General features: G+C 31.1%; 1 protein-coding gene across 1 annotated transcript; it reads left to right on the top strand.

Moving 5' to 3' along the window:
- Window positions 1-19,350: 19,350 nt before the first annotated feature.
- On the top strand, window positions 19,351-21,359 carry LOC127810887 (uncharacterized). The gene is made up of 2 exons (XM_052350472.1): window positions 19,351-19,901; window positions 20,720-21,359. The coding sequence occupies exons 1-2, from the start codon at window positions 19,716-19,718 to the stop codon at window positions 21,224-21,226; spliced, it is 693 nt and encodes a 230-aa protein (XP_052206432.1). The 5' UTR covers window positions 19,351-19,715; the 3' UTR covers window positions 21,227-21,359.
- Window positions 21,360-21,602: the final 243 nt, after the last annotated feature.

Here is a 21,602-nt window from a genome sequence, read left to right as displayed (position 1 = left end):
TTCGGTTCGGATACTCAAGGAGTCCCCGAATCGAAGGATTCGGGGCACATTGATTCCCCCCGAGGATTTGGGGTATCCTTCAGAGTTTCCCAACTCTTGCTTATAAATAAATTTAGAAATACAACAAATTTTCAAATACCTCATGTATTTCATCATCTTCTTTCTCGCCAGAACATGAATAGTTATTATCTTCTTTGTAAAACTCCGCAAACATTTGTTTATGATAATCTTCCATGCTTAACTTGCCTATCATGAGCTGAACTTTGCTTAGTAATCTTTCGTGTTGAGTGAGTAATAGTTGTTCTGTAATGTTGTATGTTGAATAACAATGGCTGCGCGGCGTGGATGAGTAAAAGTGTTCAGATATGGTGATATAGTGAATAAAGTGGCTGTAGCGACGGTGGGTGAGAAATTGCGTACACGCGCGCTTGAAAGAGTAAATGCTGAGTGGTTGAACATACAACATTTATTAAGGGTAAATATGAGATTTTATGTGAGGATTTTTTAGGAATATTAAAAATAGGTTACGGAGAGACCTTGGAACCTTATCACAAGGTAAAAATGTTTCTTTTTATTGTCATTGGTTAGTGATATGGTTTCTTTCCTAAAGATAATAAGAGTGCTAAATCTCAACGTTTTATCATGGAGACAACTATACAAGTGATGTTTAGCAACAAATATCTTTTTCTCAACCCTTAAAGATCCTCATGCTTATATTCCAGTGTTTGTGTTATTTTGGTTAAACATGTGATTTAGGGATTTGAGTTGTTTAAGTGGAGTGTTTTGTTGATTTTATCCATTATATGATTTGGGATTTCATTTTGGGTTTTAATTATTTTCAATTGATGTCCATTTTTTTTCACACATTCTCTCTTGGTTTCGATCCTCTCAAATGATGTTATCTTTCTTCCTCTTCACCCATTTTTTCTTTCTATCGTCTTCCTCCTTTACAACCTCATTATTAGGGTTGTCAATCTGTCTAACTCATTGATGACAAGTGTAAAGTAAAACCAATTGTCAGCAAATCCATTGATGACAAGTGTAAAGTAAAACCAATTGTCAGCAAACCCAAAAATTTGGATTTATAAACATGGGTTTAAACCCAAATTTCTAAGTTCAAATAGGCTTGTTGAATGGGTCAACCTTGACTCAACTCGGCTTGGCCTTATCCATTGGCCTCATAGAGACGAGAAAAGCTTAGACTTGACTTATTAGTGAAACACAAGGCTCAGTTCAACTCATAAGTTTGCCTAGGATGGGTTGACACATCGGGCTCATGAGCCTAAACGAGCAAAGCCCAACATAAATTGGTTGGCTTGTTTTTTTTTTTTTTTTTTTTTTGTAATTTTAAAATTAATTTTAAAAAAATCTTATTTATTTAAAAAATATGATATAAAAATAATTTTAAAAATAGAAATTTCACTTTTAAAATAAAAATTTAGAACTTAGAAGCTAGTAGTTAAAAGTTAAAAGTTTTGGTAATTGAAATCTTTTAGTAGTTTCTAATGATCCAATAACACATTTAAAAGTATATTAAAATTTATAAATATTTAATAGTTTCCACTGTCTTGTTTATGTACTTTTTATTGATTGATTGTCATTGCAGTGTGCCATCTTCTTTGTAATTATTAATTAATTTTTAAAATAGTAGACTTATTAATTATATATTAAGAATTAAAAATCAAAATTGCAATATAAAAATTATAACCTTCCTATTTAAAAAAAAAAAAAAAAAGCCTAATGAGCTAGGGTTCTTGGGCTTGGCGGACCCCAAGGCTCGTCGAACCTTTCTATGGGTACTGGGCTTGGTTTAACCCAACTCGCTGTAGTAACGAGTTGGACTCCACGCTTGACCTATTTGACACGCTTTAAGTTTGAAAATCCGTTTTGATATGAATCAAGAAATTTAGCCCTTACAGGCGTAACACAATTGGTTCTCAGGTAGTAGATTATACCCAATGATGCAGGTTCAACTCATGGCAGTCGCAGTGTGAGAGTTTTCATCTTTTTATGAAGGTGGCTCCTTATGGGCACCATGCACTGTGCCTCATATCTGATACATTACCATATATTGTGATTAATCCATTCTACGTGTATAGAACAATATGTGAAAGACCCTTAAAGTTAGAAATTTCACCTATTACACCCAAGAAATTTAGGTTGATCGGTGGCCCAACTGTTGCATTGATTTTCAAGTGGCCGAAATGAGCAGTCTCAATCAATGGATGCACTCACTCATATATCATGTATTATTGCTCTCAGGGCGAAGGTTGAGAGGCCACTCAGTCGGTCAGTCTTACCCTCTCTCTATGTGCTCAATTGGTTGTCAGTAACTTTGTTCGCTCGTAGTCACATACCTAATCAAATTTACCCGCCTAATTCCTAAATTGTAAAACTCTTTTCATTTTGTCAAATAATTTAAATTAATTTTAAAAACTGAAATCGCTATTAACACTAAATACAAAAATAGCCTTTCGTGCAAATGAAATGATTATATTTAGGGTAAACAGCAAAAAAAAAAAAAAAAACTTACATTTTTACGAATTTATAAATTTATCAAAATGTTTTAATTTTGACAATTATAACCCACTTAGCTCAATTAAATACAACTAGTGATAAATCTGTGCAATGCACGGGAGAGTTTAATTTAAAAATAAAAGATTAAACTTGTTATTTTAAATAATTCTAACAAAACTGATAATTATAGTTTTTTTTTTCTTTTAGTACTCAATTTTTTTATCAAAATTTAAGTTTAATTAATTATCCACTATTTAATATGCTAATAAAGAATACTCTTAATTCAATGTACCGTTATTCAATATGTTAAAAAATAATTAACACATTAAGTAGGTCACTTGATAAAATATTTATAATTTATTTATTTATTTATAAATAAATATTATAAAATTTATAATATTATAATTTATTTTCTATTTATTATATTATATTTATTTATTTATAAATTTTATAAATATAAATTAAAACTCTTAAATGTGGGGAAAAATAAATTTTTCAATGCATGAGTTTTTCAATTATAACAAAACTTTAAAATTATGGATTCTGATATCAGCTATAGTCTTAAAAATGTGATATCTTAAATATTAATTAGCATTGTAAAACTTAAGCATTTGACAACCTTAAATATTTTTTTATAAATTTGTTAAGATATCACATTTTTAAGACTACCTTTGATTTTAAACTAAAATCAATAATTAATTAATTTGTTAAGATATAATTATTAAGACTACCTTTAATAATTTGTTAAGATATAATTATTAAAGTAAAATTAATAATTAATTAATCACTACCTTTGATTTAATGCAAGTTTTGGAGGGAAAAAATTCAACATTGATTGACACTTGGCAAAATACTTTGGTTGACTATCTTACTTTAATATATTATATATATAAGATAAAGATATAAATATAAGATTTTATACAAATGAATAATTTTCTCTGACTTAATTAATAGTTCAAATTGTCTATTAATATTTCTCAACAAACTCATGCAAATTTAATATAAATTTTAAAGACAAAAAAATAGCTTGTCTGATTTTTAGAAGAAACAAAAAATTGTAAAATTAATTGCTCCTATTTTGGAATTCTAATTAAAGTAATTTTATTGCGCTGGAACTGGAAGAACTTTCGTTTTTAATTTTCATCTTTAATATTACAGAAAAATATAATTTTCATTTTTAAAATTAATTTAAAATTGTTAGCAACAAATAAAAAGTATTTTTACATTTTTGATTTGGTTTCCATTTCTTCTCCCCCGCCGTCCTCATAGTGGAATACCGGATATATTACACAATTTAATTTAATTGTGAATAGACTGTAGTTTAAAATTGAAACAAATTAAAATTTGAATTTTACTTTTGTTAGTCTTAAAGGATACAAGTGTTTTTAATATATATATATATATATAATTTATTTTCATACTGACAAAAATTATTCAAAAATTTGTGGATAAATTTAGAAAGCCTAAATGGTTACAGCAGAATCGATCTCTTGCCAGTGTTTGGTATTTCTTATGTTGTTTGACACGAGCGTGACATTATCAAGTCGAGTAATAGCGCCCTCCCCCAATTACCCCGCATACATACATATATAAAAATAATTTTATAATTTTTTAAAATATTGTTATATTATCTTTTAATGTCAAATTTTTATTTATTGAGTAATGTTGTAAATAAATTATAACTTGAAAATATTTTATAAAGGAATATACTATTTTATATGTAAAAACTAAATATTATGTATAATTATTATTGTAAGCACCCCTACCCGGATATTTCAACCACCTGGTCTATCCAAACGAAAGCGCTTACATAGAGGAAAGAGAAATAGACATAAGACAAAAATACCCTGGCATGCATACATACGAAAAATACAATAGCGGAAACAAAACAATATACATGCACACCCACAAGTACCCTGCTGGAACAGAAGTCAAGGAGTATATAAAAATATACAGACACCTGTGCCAACAAATAAAAGATACAAGGAATAACCGGGCACAGTAAAAAATAAGAGTCAGAACTCTTAACAAAATATCAGAGAAGATGGGGGCAGCTAACTGTACACCCTACTGACATGGCTGGCTGCTAGGTGGCGCGGTCCTCGCCATCGACTTTTGCTTTACCCTTACCTGGAATGATGAAAAATAAGATGAGTCGCAAGACTCAACAAGTTTGTATGAAAAGGAAGGTTGAAGATGAAACAGAAGAGGAGATCACCCCAAATATAAACACACATGTACACACAAGTCATGTGACGCAACAACGCAACAGTACACCATAATAAAACACATACCGGTCCTCGGGCCCACATAAAACACCTGGCACCCAAGTCTCATACCAACATGCCGTTCCCTTGAAAGGCAAAATAGATCTCCAACAAACCTGTGCGCACTGTCCCGGGTCGGTACTCTCGTCACTCGTATCCTTGCCGGTACTCCCAACAGCCGAGCCATAGGCTCCCTCGGAACGGTACTCCCATCCGAGAACTAAATACTACCAGTAACCATGCAATGCATATAAAATGCAATAGCGTAATGAGCATCAACGTGATACAGGCGCCCATACATCCAAGCATTAGGCCACGCTCCGCCCATATAGTAAATCACACGCGATGCATATGCCCGTGCTGGATGCAACCTGACCAAGCTAGAATGTCCGTGATCAAACATAACCAAATCATGATAATCCCAACATGCAGCCCGTACCCATGTGCATACCAAATCATGCAACAAAAATAAAATATAATCAGGCATGTTATAATCACATAACGGCAGAGCTAGTCAGTAGTGCCTGACACTGGTCAGTGGTCCGTGACTAGGAGAGACCATCTGACGGCCTAAGATAGACCGTACGACAGTCACACCATCACCGAACAACTAATCCTTGCCTCCATTGCACAACCGCTCTAGCCAATAAATAACCAAAAATCCAATAATAATACCTGACAGCTAAGAACCTAACCCTGGGTGAATACGACATCATTCCCATAGGCTTGGGGTGGCACAAACCCCCGTAGGCAACTAACGAATAAAGTCGTCGAGACCAATTTAATAAATTAAATTTTAAAACAAACCGTTTAGAATTCCATAATTTATTAACAGTCAATACCAACGAAGGGAGGTCAAATAAATTGACATCGAAAGAATCGACAATGAGGGTATAAAGAACTTGCCTTTTCGAAGATAACCTTAGACTCGTTTGACCAAACACGGTCAAAATTAAACAAACTGCAATATCCCAATTATTCGTCAAAATTAATAAAATTGGACCTTAAACAAAATTTTGACCGCACAAAATATTAATTACTAGCTTAGGTACATACTTGGTAAATTAAACTGGATTTAATTCGATTTTGGCCCCAAAATTTCTCAAATTTTCTCCCGCGTGCCGCTGCTTATTTTCTGTAATTTTTTGCTGCTGAATTGCGCTCAAAACACGCCCGAAATCGGGCTTAAAATTCGACCAAAACAACCAGCAGAGGGGGCACCACGTGGCAGCGCTGGGAGGCCACCGCCCCAATCAAAACGACATCGTTTTGACGTCTAATGGCTGATTTAAATCAGCCAAAAATTCTCTCCCTCGCGCGCGTCTGCCCGGTTTCAATCCCTCGCCCGCTGCTTGGCCGTCTCGCGAGCGACTGCTCGTACCCGCATGCATCTCCAACCTATATATACATTAAGTTATATTTAAAGTGATTTTTCAGCCTTTCTACAATTCGCGCCAGCCACCCCTAACTTCCATAAATTACACTCTCACCCCCTATATTAATTACACTAACACCCGAAACTTCTAAAAATCACACAATTTAATTTATTCCAATTTTTTTCTAAATCCAGAAATTCCTAAAATAATTAATCAATTACCTTAATTCCTTATTTCCTTAAAATCTCATAATTTATTTTTATTTAATCATAACAAATTATTTTGATATTTATTTTAAATTAAATTACCCCAAATTAAATTAATTACCATTTACAGGGCGTTACAATTATAAATTAATTATAATTACTTCGATTACAATTACACTTGCTTTAATAATTACAATTGTATGGCTTAGTTCACATAGTCGAGTAAGATCTTTTGTATAATTGAATATTTCTTTTTATCAAAATAACCCTAAGCTAAATTCAAAGTAAATGTGTTTTTATAATCAAGTGCAAGTTATTTGTAATCAAGTAAGCATCAATTAAATCAATAGCTAATTGATTACAAATATAGGTTTATTCGAGTAAAGATTCTATGTACTCAACTAAATAAGGATTTGTATTCAAGTAAATAATGCAAGTTTTTGTTTAGTTAAAACTAGCGGATCACCCATACGATGCATGGATGAATGGATATCATAAAAATAGAAAAAAAATTGTTAAATTAAAAATTATATAATTTAATAGTTACAATAAATAAAAATCACAATAAAGAAGTAAAAAATAAATAAAATAACCGTGTTACAATAATGAAAATACAACAAAAATATTATAGATTTTGAAAGATTTCCTTATATGCATTCAAGGGTAGAGAAACAATTAAAAACACATAACTCTATCCCGAAATCATGTAAAAATAAACCTAAATTATCATGTAATACAATAAGCAATGCGTAAAAAATAAAAAAATTACACAATAATAGGAAAACAAAAATAAACGATAACCAACCTCTTTATTTTGAAATATGCATTCAAGGGTAGACTTTTTTTTGGGAGGAATTTTTACGTGTATTTGTCTCATATGTGCATATCACACAAACCCTCAAGGCCTAATTTTTCTTAGTTGCATTCACATCACTCACTTGACAGAATAGTGGTGCTATGTTACACCAGAAGATCAAACTGGGTAAAAAAATACGGTTAAAATTTACTAAATAAAAGTAAAGAAGAAGAGAAAATTTGAGAAGAATAATCGAGAAAGGAGAAGAGAATAAATGGAAGGGTTGAACGAGAATGGAGAGAAATATTTACTTTCTTTTGTTAATTTCTCTTCATTTAAATTCTCATATTTCTCTCAATTTATCAAATCATATGCCACCATTAACTTTCTCTTTTTTCCCATGCTTTGCCACACAATTTGAATCTTACTCACTAACATAATTTTCAAAACACAAATTTAATTTGCATTTAATTTCTCCAAGTCCAACATATAACACATCTTCAGTGTAGACTAATAGGAAAAAGGAGAATTAAATAAATGATAATAATTAATTAAGTTGAAAAATAAAATTATGACATGTAAAATTATAAAAAATAAATTTAAATTAATTAAATTGTATGTAAAATAAAGATAATTTAAATAATCAATTAATTATATAAAATAATAATAATCAAATTTTCAAAATTGATTATTCATACATGACTTTACATATTTCTCCTAACAATTAATTATCACATTTAAGACATGTCAAATTTTTAAGAAAGTAAAAAAAAAATTTAAAAATAAAATTATAACATTTAAGTTATATATAAAATTATAATATTTAAAATTATAAAAAAAATAATTTAAATTAATTAAACTATATATAAAATAAAGATAATTTAAATAATTAATTAATTATATAAATGATAATAATCAAATTTTCAAAATTGATTATCCATGACTTTACATATTTTTCCTCGCAATCAATTACCACATTTAAGACAGGTCAAATTTTTAAGAAAGTAACAAAAAAAAGTTTAAAAAATAAAATTATAATATTTAAATTATATATAAAATTATAACATTTAAAAATTTAAAAAATAAATTTAAATTAATTAAACTATATATAAAATAAGAATAATTTAAATAATCAATTAATTATATAAATGATAATAATCAAATTTTCAAAATTGATTATTCATACATGACTTTACATATTTCTTCTGACAATCAATTATCATATTTAAGACAGATCAAATTTTTAAGAAAGCAACAAAAAAAATAAAGTTAAAAAATAAAATTATAACATTTAAGTTATATATAAAATTATAACATTTAAAATTATAATTTAATTTAATTTAAATTAATTAAACTATATAAAATAAAGATAATTTAAATAATTAATTAATTATATAAATGATAATAATCAATTTTTTAAAATTAATTATACATACATGACTATACATATTTCTAATCGCAATCAATTATCACATTTAAGACATGTCACATTTTTAAGAAAACAACAAACAAAACTAAAGTTAAAAAATAAAATTATAACATTTAAGTTATATATAAAATTATAACATTTAAAATTATAAAAAAATAAATTTAAAATAATTAAACTATATATAAAATAAAGAGAATTTAAATAATTAATTAATTATATAAATAATAATAATCAAAATTTTAAAATTGATTATCCATAACTTTACATATTTATCCTAGCAATCAATTATCACATTTAAGACATGTCACATTTTTTAAAAAGCAACAAAAAAAATAAAGTTAAAAAATAAAATTATAACATTTAATTTATATATAAAATTATAACATTTAAAATTATAAAAAAATAAATTTAAATTAATTAAACTATATATAAATAAAAATCAAATAAAAAATTTACTTGACAGTCCGTATTTAATAGTATTACCTAATATTTCAATATTTTTCCCAATTTAAAAAAGTATCATTTTTCTGTAATTTATTTCAATTAAAATTTTATGCTAATATTTAAAAATTAATAATATGAATAAATTAATAATATTTATCTTGACTCTTCATATACCAGCATGATTACACATTCTCCAAACACTATTTAATTATGAAAAAACCATTTACATGTTTCAAGAACTACATCTCCAATACTTAATTAATGACCTATAAAAATTCTATTTTAGGTAAGAAAAAAATTAAAAAAACATAATAAAATATCAAAATAGTAACTGGAAATGGGTGGGAAAAAATTTGACGACTGTTTTGTTATAATATATATATATTTATATATAAAATTATAACATTTAAAATTATAAAAAAAAATTAATTAATTAAACTATATATAAATAAAAATCAAATAAAAAATTTACTTGACAGTCGGTATTTAATAGTATTACCTAATATTTCAAGATTTTTCCCAATTTAAAAAAGTATCATTTTTCTGTAATTTATTTCAATTAAAATTTTATGCTAATATTTAAAAATTAATAATATAGATAAATTAATAATATTTATCTTGGCTCTTCATATACCAGTATGATTACACATTCTCCAAACACTATTTAATTATGAAAAAACCATTTACATGTTCCAAGAACTACATCTCCAAGACTTAATTAATGACCTATAAAAATTCTATTTTAGGTAAGAAAAAAAAATTAAAAAAACATAATAAAATATCAAAATAGTAACTAGAAATGGGCGGGAAAAAATTTGACGGCTGTTTTGTTATAATATATATAGATTAATCGAGTAATAATTTTTGTAATCAAGTTGTTGTGTCATAGGTAAAATCCCATTAAAAGGTCAAGCAAGCTCAAAAGCCCAAAATATCTTTTTGGGTTAAATTACATAAATTTCCCATATGTGGGGGGTCCTGCACAAAGCGCGTAAATATGATAAGTCCGATATTTAAAAATCCTTTTAAATATTCCAAGAAAAGGATAGATAATTATCCATAGCGAATTCTAATTATAAAATGGTTATGAAATATTTGGATAAGTACCATCCCTAAGAAATTCTATCCCTAAGAAGGGCAAAATAAACGTCATCCATCAAGATAAGTGTTATCTGCAAAAATCATAATTCTGTTACATTTTAAATCATTCCATATTTCTCTTTAAATAAGAAATCATTCATTCCTAAAGAGGGGGACGTTTTTTATATTAATTTCAATATAGTTTCTTTCATCTACTTAGTGTCTAACTTAAGCGTCGGAGTGTTTGCACGAGGACCTTCCCGCACCCTCTGACTCTTTTATTATTTTTTGCAAGTTCAAGCGGTTTAAAGACGACGTTTTCATTCAACAAATTTATTGTTGTATTCATGTCACAACACAAGTAATTATCCATTTATACTAGAGTGGATAGATTTTGTAATTGAGTATGTAATCCTTGAAAAATCTTTTAGTCTTTAGAATGTATTTGTATTCGAGTATTTAAAATTGTAATCGAGTAGTGTATTATATGTACAAGAGTAGATTATTTTTGTAATCAAATAAATATATGCTTGAAATATTCCAAGTCTCTGGAACATTAATTGAGTATGAAAAATTATATTCGAGTAAAGATCTTTATGTATTCGAGTAAATATCTTTTTTAATTGAGCATGTATCAAATTTTTCTGTGTCAAAAATTTAATTGAGTAAAAGGTAGTTTATACTTGAGTAATTGTAAAAATAATCGATTACAAAATTTATATAGTCGAGTAAATATCAAAATTAGTCAAGTAAATATTAAATGCTAGTTATTTCTACTTTTTAGAACATTAAATGATTTTTAGATAACTTGTACACAAGTTGTGATATTCTAACTGATTTTTGAAGTTTTGTAAAGACAAAATTAATATTGCAGTTAAGACACAAAATAAAAAAGAACATTTTTTTTTCTTGAAGAACAGCTCAACAGAAGCATTGAATAACATAACACTATAAAAGAAGATTGAAATCTAAAGAAAAATACAATACTATGAACTTGAAAAGAGAAAAATATTTTCGAGAATTCAAGAGTGCTTATTGCCTACATTCATAAAAAAAAAAAAAACAAAAAGAGAGCGCTTATTGCTTTCCATTTTCATTTATCTATTTGTGTAATCAAAAGAACTAATTGAAATTGGGTATCATTTATTTATTCTCTTGAAATTGTTATTCACAATCCTCCTTGTAAATTTATAAAAATTAAGCTAAAAGGTATTGGTTGTGACTGATCTTATTGTAAAGATTTGTAGCTATGCCTTGTTTAAAAAAGTAAGTTGATTTGAGTAAATCTTTAGTGAAGAGTCAAGATAGTAGAGTAGAGATAGTCAAACTATTATATATTATTGTGTACCGTATTTTTTTAATTCTTTTTATTTACTATTTTAAATTTTTATTTAAATTAAAAATTAAAAAATAAAAAAGACTTAATTCACTCATTTCTTAAACTAACAAACTCTTCGCCCTTAAACATTCAGACCTTTCCATAAACCCATCTCCTATTATTACAAGCCTCATTCAAATGTTCGAAGGAATCCGTTAAAACGTCCCAACCTTCCCAAAATAGTTAATCATGCATCTTAACAAAATCCCTTAAGCGTCTAAATCAAGGTATATCTTTGAACATGGCCCATTAAGAAGTCTAAACCAAGGAAGTCAAACGTATGAATAAAGACGATTCTATGTACCTTTTTTAAGTTTTCATGATATTTCAAAGTACAAACACAAATAAATAAATAAAAAGATTTCATCATACTTGTACTAAAAATCAAAATCTCATTTAAATTATTCTCTTACATAGGCTTTTTGTTACAAGTATATCATTATTATGGTGTTTTGCCAATTGCATTTGAAATTTGATCACCTTTTAATCTTTTTGGCCTCCATGGGACTTGAAAGTATATTTTCAAGATTGATGTCTTTTCTTTTAAACTATATATCTACGAGTTGTTAATATTTCATTAATGAAAAATAGACGATCCTTATTCTATAAATCTCAAATATTGTTCTTTTTTCTCTTTTATTTTTTACTGTTAATTTTTAAATTTAGGGTTATAACTTATAAATGAAGAGATCTATAGTGAGACAAATGACAGCAAATCTAAAAACACTTATAAGAACATTTAATTCTCTCAAGGCAAAGAAAGTGGATTCTCACCTTGGTGTGATAGACTTATCCTTTCCTACAAGAAGGTTTTATATATTGGTTTGGCTAAGAGTGTGTATTGGTTTTTAACTTCAATAAAAGCTAATAATTCTACCTAGTAGAAATTTCAAAATTTTCCTCCAAGACAAAGTATGTAAGCTTTAATCTTGGTCGTAAATGTGCTTTATTCTCATATTTTACAATTATCTCATGTTATTATTGTAACGCCCCGTAAATCATAAATTAATTTAATTATTAGTATCGGGGTAATTTAAAAATTAAAAAGAAAATTAAAATAACTTGTTGTTATAAATAAAAAATAAATTATGTGATTTTAAGGAAATAAGAAATAAGGATAATTAATTATGTTATTTTAAAAAATTTATGGAATAAGAAAAAATTGAAATAAATCAAATTGTGTGATTTTTGAAAGTTTCGAGTGGTAGTGTAATTAATATAGGGGGTGAGAGTGTAAATAATGGAAGTTGGGGGTGGCTGGTGCGAATGCTAGAAAAGGGCCCAAAATCACTTCAAATATAACATAAGTTGTATATAGATTGAAGGTTGGTGCGGGCGCGAGCGATTGCATACGAGGGTAGCCGTGGGCAAGGCGTGGGTTAGAATCCGCGGGTGTGCGCGCGTGAGGGTTGATTTTAATCAGCCAAAAGCATCCGAAACGACGTCGTTTCGATTGAGGCGGTGGCCTCCCCAGCGGCCGCTCCAGCGCTGCCACGTGGCGCCCTCTCATTCGCTCATTTTTGGCCGAATTTAAAGCCCAATTCGGGCGTTCTTTTGCATATGAACAGCAGCAAATTTTGGGAGAAAAACCAATGTGCGCGACCTCGAAATTTGGGAAATTTGGGTGGAAAATTTAGATTAAATTCAGTTTAATTCAAGAGTTAATTTACCATGTATGTAGACAAGCTAGTAATTAATATTCTGTACGGTTAGAATTTCTTTTAGAGCCCAATTTTGTTAATTTTGGCAAATAATTGGGATATTGCAGTTTGTATAATTTTTACCTTGTTGGGTTGAATCAAGCCTGAGGATATATTCGTAAAGGCAAGTTCTTTATATCCTCCTCGTCAGTTCTTTCATTGTCAATTTATTTGACCTCCCTTCATTTGTTTTGGCTGTTAATAAATTATGGAATTTTAAACGATTTGTTTTAAAATTTAATTTATTAAACTGGTCTCGAGGATGATATTCGTTGGTTGCCTACAGGGGTTTGTACCATCCCAAGCCTATGGGAATGATGCCATACTCACTCGGGACTAGGTTATTAGCTATTCAGATATTTTATTGGATTTTTGGTTGTTTATAGGATAAAGCGGTTGTGCAGTGGGAGCAAGGATCGGCTGTTCGGTGACGGTGTGACTGTTGTACGGTCTATCTTAGGCCGTCAAATGGTCTTTCCTGGTTACTGATCGCTGACCGATCCCAGGCACTGCTAACTAACTCTGTCGTTATGTGCTTATAACATGTCTGATTACATTTTATTCTTGTTGCATGGTTTGGCGTGCACATGGGTATGGGGTTGCATGTTGGGATTATCATGATTTGGTTATGTTTGGTCACGGACATCCTAGCTTGATTATGATGCATCCAACACGGGCATATGCATCGCGTGTGGTTTACTATGTGGGCGGAGCATGGCCTGATGCCTGGATATATGGGCGCCATGTATCATGTTGATGCTCACTATATGCCATTGCATTGTTATGTGCATTGCATGGTTACTGGTAGTATTTAGTTCTCGGACGGGAGTACCGTTCTGAGGGAGCCTATGGCTCGGGTGTCAGGAGTACCAACATGAATACGGGTGACGGGAGTACCGACTCGGGACAGTGCACACAGGTTTGTGGAGATTTATGTTGCCTTTCAGGGCAGCGGCAGGTTGGTATGAGACTTGGGTTCCAAGTGTTTTATGTGGGCCCCAAGGACTGGTATGTACTTTTATTATGCTGCACTATTATATTGTTGCGTTACATGGCTTGTGTGTACATGTGGGTCTATATTTGGGGTGATCTCCTCTTCTATTCATGTTATAGCTTTCCTTTTCATATAAATTTGCTGAGTCTTGCGACTCACCTTGCTTTCCATCATTCCAGGTAAGGGTAAAGCGAAGGTCGAGGGCGAGAACCGCGCCACCTAGGCCAGCCGTGTCGATAGGGTGTACAGTTAGCTGTCCCTGTTATCTCTAATATTTTGTTAAAACTTCTATATTTTATTTTTGACTGTGCCGGGTTGTTCCTTGTATCTCTTATTTATTGGCACAGGGTTTATATATATTTGTATACTCCGTGACCGCTGTTCCAGCGGGGTACTTGTGGGCGTGCATGTTTACCGTTTTTGCTTTCGCTGTTATATTTCTTATGTATGCATGCCAGGGTATTTTTGTCTTATGTCTATTTCTCTTCCCTTATGTAAGCATTTTCGTTCGAATAGACCGGGTGGTTGGGATATTCGGGTGGGGGTGTTTACAATTATTATTGTTGTAAAAAATACAATAATTAGAATTTTTATGAAATGGAAAAAACTGTAATGAAAAATTCTAGTACTGCGAGGAGTCGGCCAACTAAAGGTCACTTAAGGAAGAGGGTCTTTTCGAAAGGATCTAGGGCTTCCCGAAAGAAGTCTTTTCGAAAAGATCTGGGGCTTCTCGAAAGGAATCTTTTCAACAGAGTGCTTTTTGTAAAAGGATGGGTCTTGTGCTAGGACCTCTCTTGGAAAAGATGGTATAAACTTTCAGAGAGAGTTTGGGACCTCTCTTGAAAATGATGATGAATGGCCTTCGGAAAGAATTTGATGTTCTTTCAGAAGAGTGATTGCCTAGTTTTTGAGAGGATCAAAATCTTCTCAGGAAAGACTAGGGGTTTTTTTGGGGAGAATTGTGAACAACCAACAAAAGATCAGAAGGCTTGCGGAGGATCTCCACCCACGAAGACCCTCCGATGCTTAAGTTAGTTATCGAGAGAAAATGTGTTACAGAAAGAAAACTAAGGATTCAAAAAGAAAAGTTAAGGTGACGGAGGATAACCAAAAGTCTCTTTTTGAGTACTGTAACTTGGTTTTTATAGGGCTCAAATCTCGAAAATCATTGCGATTACACTTGTTAACGGATCTGGAAGACATGTGCTGATTGGTCATGCTTTATTTCAAAAAGAAAAACCTCATTTCCTAAAGGGTTCTTTCAAAAAGAACTTTTCGAAAGTGCCTTTTTCACTATCCAAGACTATTATTCATTTTTCTGATATTGGGGATACAACAATCTTAAAATTAATTTAAATTAAATCTACAAATTAAGTCAATTTTTTTTTAAATTAAAAAGGGTCAATTCACCTCTTCTAACTTAATATACCAAATGAATGTTAATTATTGATTTATCTTCTAATTATTCATACTTGACTCTGCACATAATTAGAGTTTGGAAAATGTTTGAGAGTCAGACAACCTTACTGACAGGCTTATAGAAAAGGGACAAAAAGACAAAATTGCCCTATCTTTTTTTTGCTCTGCTCTTTCCTCTTGCCTCCCATGGCCGTCGTCTCGTCGCTGCTGCCTTGCCTCACTACCATCGCTGCATCTTTAAGATGCAATGACGGTCAGCAAGGTGAGGTGGTGATGGCGGCATGGCAGTGAGGTGCGACGATAAAACGAAACAGCGACGAGACGGTGTGCATGGGAAGGGAGGTGAGAGAACAGGGCAGTGGCCCACTTTACAAATTTGCAAAGTGGGTGGGGTAATTTTGTCATTTTGTCCCCACTCGTTAATCGCGTATGTAGGCTTGTCTGGCCCTGTAAAACAACTTTTAGAGTTTTTCATTATATAGTTAGAAGGTTGAATTTGAAAAATAAAAACAAAAATTATTAAGTAATACATCAAAACAGTATTAATTTTGTAAGTTTTAGTGGTATAGTAGAATTGATACAAAATTAATAATTTTTAAAATTTGTTGTAGAATTGATACAATAGTCAAAGTTTTTTTTAGTAATTAACCCTTTGAAAAAATAAAAATTTGGTCCACAATTGAAAAAATGTGTTAAAAGTTGGGTTTTTATTTTTTAGTGATTTATCCTTAAAAATTTGAAAAGAAAATCGATTATTAGAATAAAAAATGAAAATATAAACTAAAAATAAAGATACAATAAAAAAGTAATTATTCATTCTAAAAGTTTGAAACAATAAAATGAAAGTTGAATATTCAGAATTCATTTAATTTTGGTTTTTGTGCCTTCACCACACAAAAAGCAATCGTAAGTGACTCTCATCCGATCCCCCAAATTATTTATTATTTAAATTAGTGTTTGTTAATTAAAATATGTGTTAAAAAATATAAAATATAAAAAATATTTTACACAAAGTAGTTTTATTATATTTATTAAATTTATCTTATAACTCTTAAAAAAGAAGTTACGTAATTTCTCTTTTAAAATTGTTCAGATAAATTTATTTTTTTCTCAAGATAAATTTATCTTGGACCTTACTGATAAAAAAAAAAACTCATATGTTTCTTAATGCATTTAAAAAAAATTAACAAATAATTTGATAAAAAACTTAGAATACTTGACCATTTCATATATTTGTCCAGAAAATATTATTACCTTATCTTGATCATTTTAACAAATGACTATCCTACAGGTATATCATTGTATATAGCTTGAGCTACATAATGTATCATAAATGATAAAAATACCCTTCGTACTCATCGCCTTATGCCACCTCGCCATCTCGCCACATTGCCTTAAGTGAGGGTATTTTAGACATTTTAATATCATTGTGTAGTCTAAAATGTACACAATGATGTATCAATAGCATTTTTCTTTAACAAACGCTATTTAAGAGTCATGTCAGAGAATTTTTAAAAGAATTATTGTCCCTCCTATTTTTTAATTTTCATTAAACAATATTTAAAAATAATAATCTTAACCCTAATCTATAATTTAAAAAAAAAAAATCACAATCACTCTCTCATCTAACAATATTTAAGCTAATTAGAAAAAATACCCCATTTCTTCAAAATCACTCTCTCATCTAACAATATTTAAGCTAATTAGAAAAAATACCCCATTTCTTCAAAATCACTCTCTCATCTCCATTAATCAATTAATTAATTAATATTTATTTAAATACAATATATTCGAAACCCTGCTTAAATAAAAAAGAGGTTAAATTAGAATATTTTAGAGGTGAAAAGGGGCGGGGGGGTGGTTAGGGCAACGTGAAGTGAATTAGTAATGATTCTACGTTGCATCAATTTATTGTAGCTGTCGAATGCATTAATGGTTGAATGAAGTAGGGCGTGTTTGTTTGTCTCTTAGCCGAGTCGTATGAATCTAGCCTTCTCTTTTCCCAGAAAATCCAAACGTGCGTTTATGGTGGCCGGGCCCACCTCTTCGTATGGTGCGCCCTCACACACCTCATCATTGCTACGATGTCGCCTAAATATCTCTAAAATTTCTTTCTGCAATTACACAGATTATTTAAAATTTAATTTACAGTAAGCATACTCTTTGTTTTTTTTTTTATATATATTTTGAAGTTTAAATTTAATTTATTTTTAATATATAAAAGATGAGAATTAGTGTGGAATTTATAAGAAGAAGCAATCATAATAATAATAATAATAATAATAATAATAATTCAGCGAAACAAACATCTAATAAATTGTTCCAAACAAATGGACATTATGAAGTAGCTTGTTTGGTTTGGCTTTTCCTCTTGCACCAGTCCAAATGTGTGGACTTTTTTATGAACAACTCTCATCAACCACACCCATTTCTGACAAGACTTGCCACTGCTTATCCCATCGATATATATATATATATAAATATAACCATACCAAATTAATTTAATTTTTTATTAAAAAGTGACATTCAAAGTAATGTAATGTCTATCTATGATCACAATTTTTGCTAAAGTATTATTTATTATTTTGATATAATGAAAATTAGAAGAAATTAGGGGATGGTGATGCAAGGAAACGTCAGCAAGAAGGGTGGCGGGGGGGGTGGGGGTAGGGCATAGGGATAGGGATAGGGGGTACCTTCCAACCAATATTAAATATTGCATTGAATGGGAGCCGAGGGCAAATCCTTAATTACAAACATTTTACAAGCTAGGCAAGAAAGAAGGCAAGCACTTAATGTTAATATATTTCTACTAAGATTTGGGAGAAGGGAAGTTTGAGAATTCGTGTAAAATAATTATTCAATTCCACCATAATAAATGCTCATTGAAAGTCCACTCTTTACATTCAAATTCAATCCTAAATCCGCACCTTCATTTCATCTTCCTCCTCCCTCCCTCCCTCGCCTCCCCTATAAAGAAGAGAGAGATTGAGTAGGTATTTCCCCTCTTAATGCCGACTTAAATTTGCATTTATTGATGGGATTACGATTACCATCAACCTCCTCAATTCTCTGCTTTTTTTAATCAACTACAAAAAGAGGTGATTTTATTGCAACAGAACAGATACTGTTATTAAGAATTTTGATTTTAAGATTGATGTGTGATAACTCAAATATATATTTGACATTTTGTGCGAAAGGATTCATCTAAACACGAAGCACAAACATCAAGAGTAGTAAATAGGCTGGTGTTTGTTTGAATTTAAAATAATAAAACAAATGTTCATAACAGAAGAGCACCTCAACTCTTCTAGCAATGGCAACATCCCTCGTTTGATTGGAAGATTATAGATTTTGGAGCTGTATAAATAGAAATATTTTTATTTATGTATAAACTGTAGAGACAGATAAACCGATACGATTCCGTGTATAATAAACAAATTTATGGAAATGAATAATGAAATTGATTACATAATAATCAGAATTCATGGCTAATATTGAGCCGTTATTGAAGGGAAGGAAGTCAAATTCAAAGGCCGGAAGCAATTAAATGATTGAAATGAAAATTCAAGCGGGAGGGAGGCAGAAGGAATCCCTAATTTTGACCTCCCATTAGATGATGACGATGACGATGATATGATGATGAAAGAGACAGACAGAAATTGCAAATGCGAATAAAAATACAAATACAAATATACAAGAGGCTTTGGCCTCATTCATAATGATTCATTCATTCATTCAGCCCATCTAGAAAGAAAGAAAGAAAGAATAGGAGGAAAAAGGGTTTGTTTTTAAGCGCATGGCCATGGCGCAACAAGAAATCACAGCTGTCCACTGCCATTCTCCCCCGCATTTATTGCATCCCCACCTTCTTTCCTTCATTTCTTCCTCTCCCTCATTAATTACCCATTTAATATCCATTTCAACCTCCGTATGCATCCTCCAAATTCCACCCTTTCTTCTTTAATCTTTATCTTCTTCTTCTTCCACCCCTTATATACATATATAACGGACCTGCATTTACTCGCCCTTGCATCGAGCCTACGCTCCTCCCCGAGAAAACCCAGAAATCTTTCGTGGTTTTGATCGAAGCCCAGAAATCAGTTTTCATGGCTTTGGCGGCTGATGTTGGGGCTCTGCTTCGGATGATGAAGGAGGGTCAGACGGCCAAGAACGACGATCAGACGGCTCTGATTACGCGGGATTTGTTGGGTGGGTGTTACGCCTTGGAGACCAAGGAATTGGACCTCGAGTTGCAGGTTCCTTCTGGCTGGGAAAAGCGCCTCGACTTGAAGGTAATTTTTGTGAAACTTTCCGTTTTGAAAAGAATCAGAGGGAAAAAGAAATCATGGATTTGTAATTTTGAATGCTCGCAGTTGGAATTTCACCTCTGTTTTGTTAATTTCTACTTGTTCAAACTGAAAACAATCGGAATTTTCTTTGAGTGATGCTTTGTGGGCAAGGAGAAAGGGGCTTTTTCTTTTTCTATTTTTGGCTGTTTTTGTTTTTGATGCTTGGTTTTCTTCCCTTCTTTTAGAATTCAATTCTGGGTGATTTTTTTTTTATTTTCAATTTTATATTCATTATAACCAGCAATTCTTGTAAAAAGGAAAAAAATTAGTAGCATTTAGGCGAATTGATGTTGGGAGGGATATCCGTATTTTATACCTATTTATTGTGCTCATTAATTAACCACTAAAATGAATCGTTCACAAAAAATTTTCAATGGTTGCTTCTATCATCATTCAAATGTGGACTGGCCTCTCCGAATAACGGGTTTTTTCTTCTCTTTTGGGGATAAAAATTCCTTCAGATAATATTGAAACAGGTTCTTCTGATCATATACAGATTATATTGTTTTAACCATTTTCGTAGATTGTATGCAACTTATAATGGCTTATGAAGATTTTTGTAAGTTTTATGCATAATCCATCAATCATTCATTAAGGTGATTCGTCAAAAACAGAATAATTAATCTCCTTATTCTTTGTAGCAATTAGTAGTTAAATGTTTTTGCAACTTCTGTATGGATGATAATAAAATCTTTTAAACATCCTTCTCCATTGGTAAAAGTTTTTCGGTTTGACAATTGTTGTTTTGGTTTTGATTACAGACGGGAAAAGTGTACCTCCAACGATGCAGCTCTTCGGACACATCATCCTTTTCATCGGACCATAACCACCAATCCAATGGAACAGTTCCCAAACTCCAAGACCTTAACTTCCCTCCACCATCAAAACTGCCTTTAAACCTTTTTGATGAAACCAGCTTGGACCTAAAGCTTGTTTCATCATCGTCACCGGCAAATTACCAGAGCGTGTGCACTCTTGATAAGGTAAAATCTGCCCTTGAAAGAGCCGAGAAAGAAGAAACCACCAGGAAGCGGTCGATGCCCATGGCCAAGTCGTTGTCGCCCTCTTCAAATTCATCTTCTTCCATCAATGCAAGCGGAATGGAGTATAAGGAGAAATCATTTTCATCATTTGCAGCTGGCTGCCCGAGGTGCCTGCTTTATGTGCTGATATCAAGGAACAACCCCAAGTGCCCGCACTGCAACACCATTGTTCCTTCACCCGTGGAGATGAAGAAGCCTCGAATTGATCTTAACATATCGATATGAGAACAAGTCTAGTTCTGTTTTCACGGTTAAATTCAATTACTTGATTTTTGTAAATGATAGACAATAGTTTTGTAAATGCGATATATTTAGGACTGGTGTCCCCTAATAGAAATAGCGAATATAAGTTTCCATAGTTTTTTCTTTTCATCATCTTCCACCAACTTTTTATGTCGAATTATGTTCTATGTTCCTCCAAAAGGCATGGCATTAACAATGTCAAACCGATGTGTATAGAACTCCAGGAAAACTAAATCTGACATCTTTAGAGCAAAAATCTCTTTGATTTACTGCGTTGTTACTTTGCTATCGGTGTGATGGCTAAGAATGAGGGTTTGCCAAGCTTGCTGGTAGAATCTTAGGAAGAGTATGTGCTATG

The sequence above is a fragment of the Diospyros lotus genome, chromosome 10 (genome assembly GCF_014633365.1).
Source record: "Diospyros lotus cultivar Yz01 chromosome 10, ASM1463336v1, whole genome shotgun sequence".
In the NCBI taxonomy this organism is placed as follows: Eukaryota; Viridiplantae; Streptophyta; class Magnoliopsida; order Ericales; family Ebenaceae; genus Diospyros; species Diospyros lotus.
The sequence above is the reverse complement of the archived record's forward strand: the minus strand, read 5'-3'. Positions and strand labels throughout refer to the sequence as shown.

Coding starts and splice junctions, on each gene's coding strand:
- LOC127810887 (XM_052350472.1), top strand. CDS start 19,716: ATGGCTTTGGCGGCTGATGTTGGGGCTCTGCTTCGGATGATGAAGGAG. Junction 19,902..20,719: donor AAAAGCGCCTCGACTTGAAG/GTAATTTTTGTG, acceptor TTTTGATTACAG/ACGGGAAAAGTGTACCTCCA.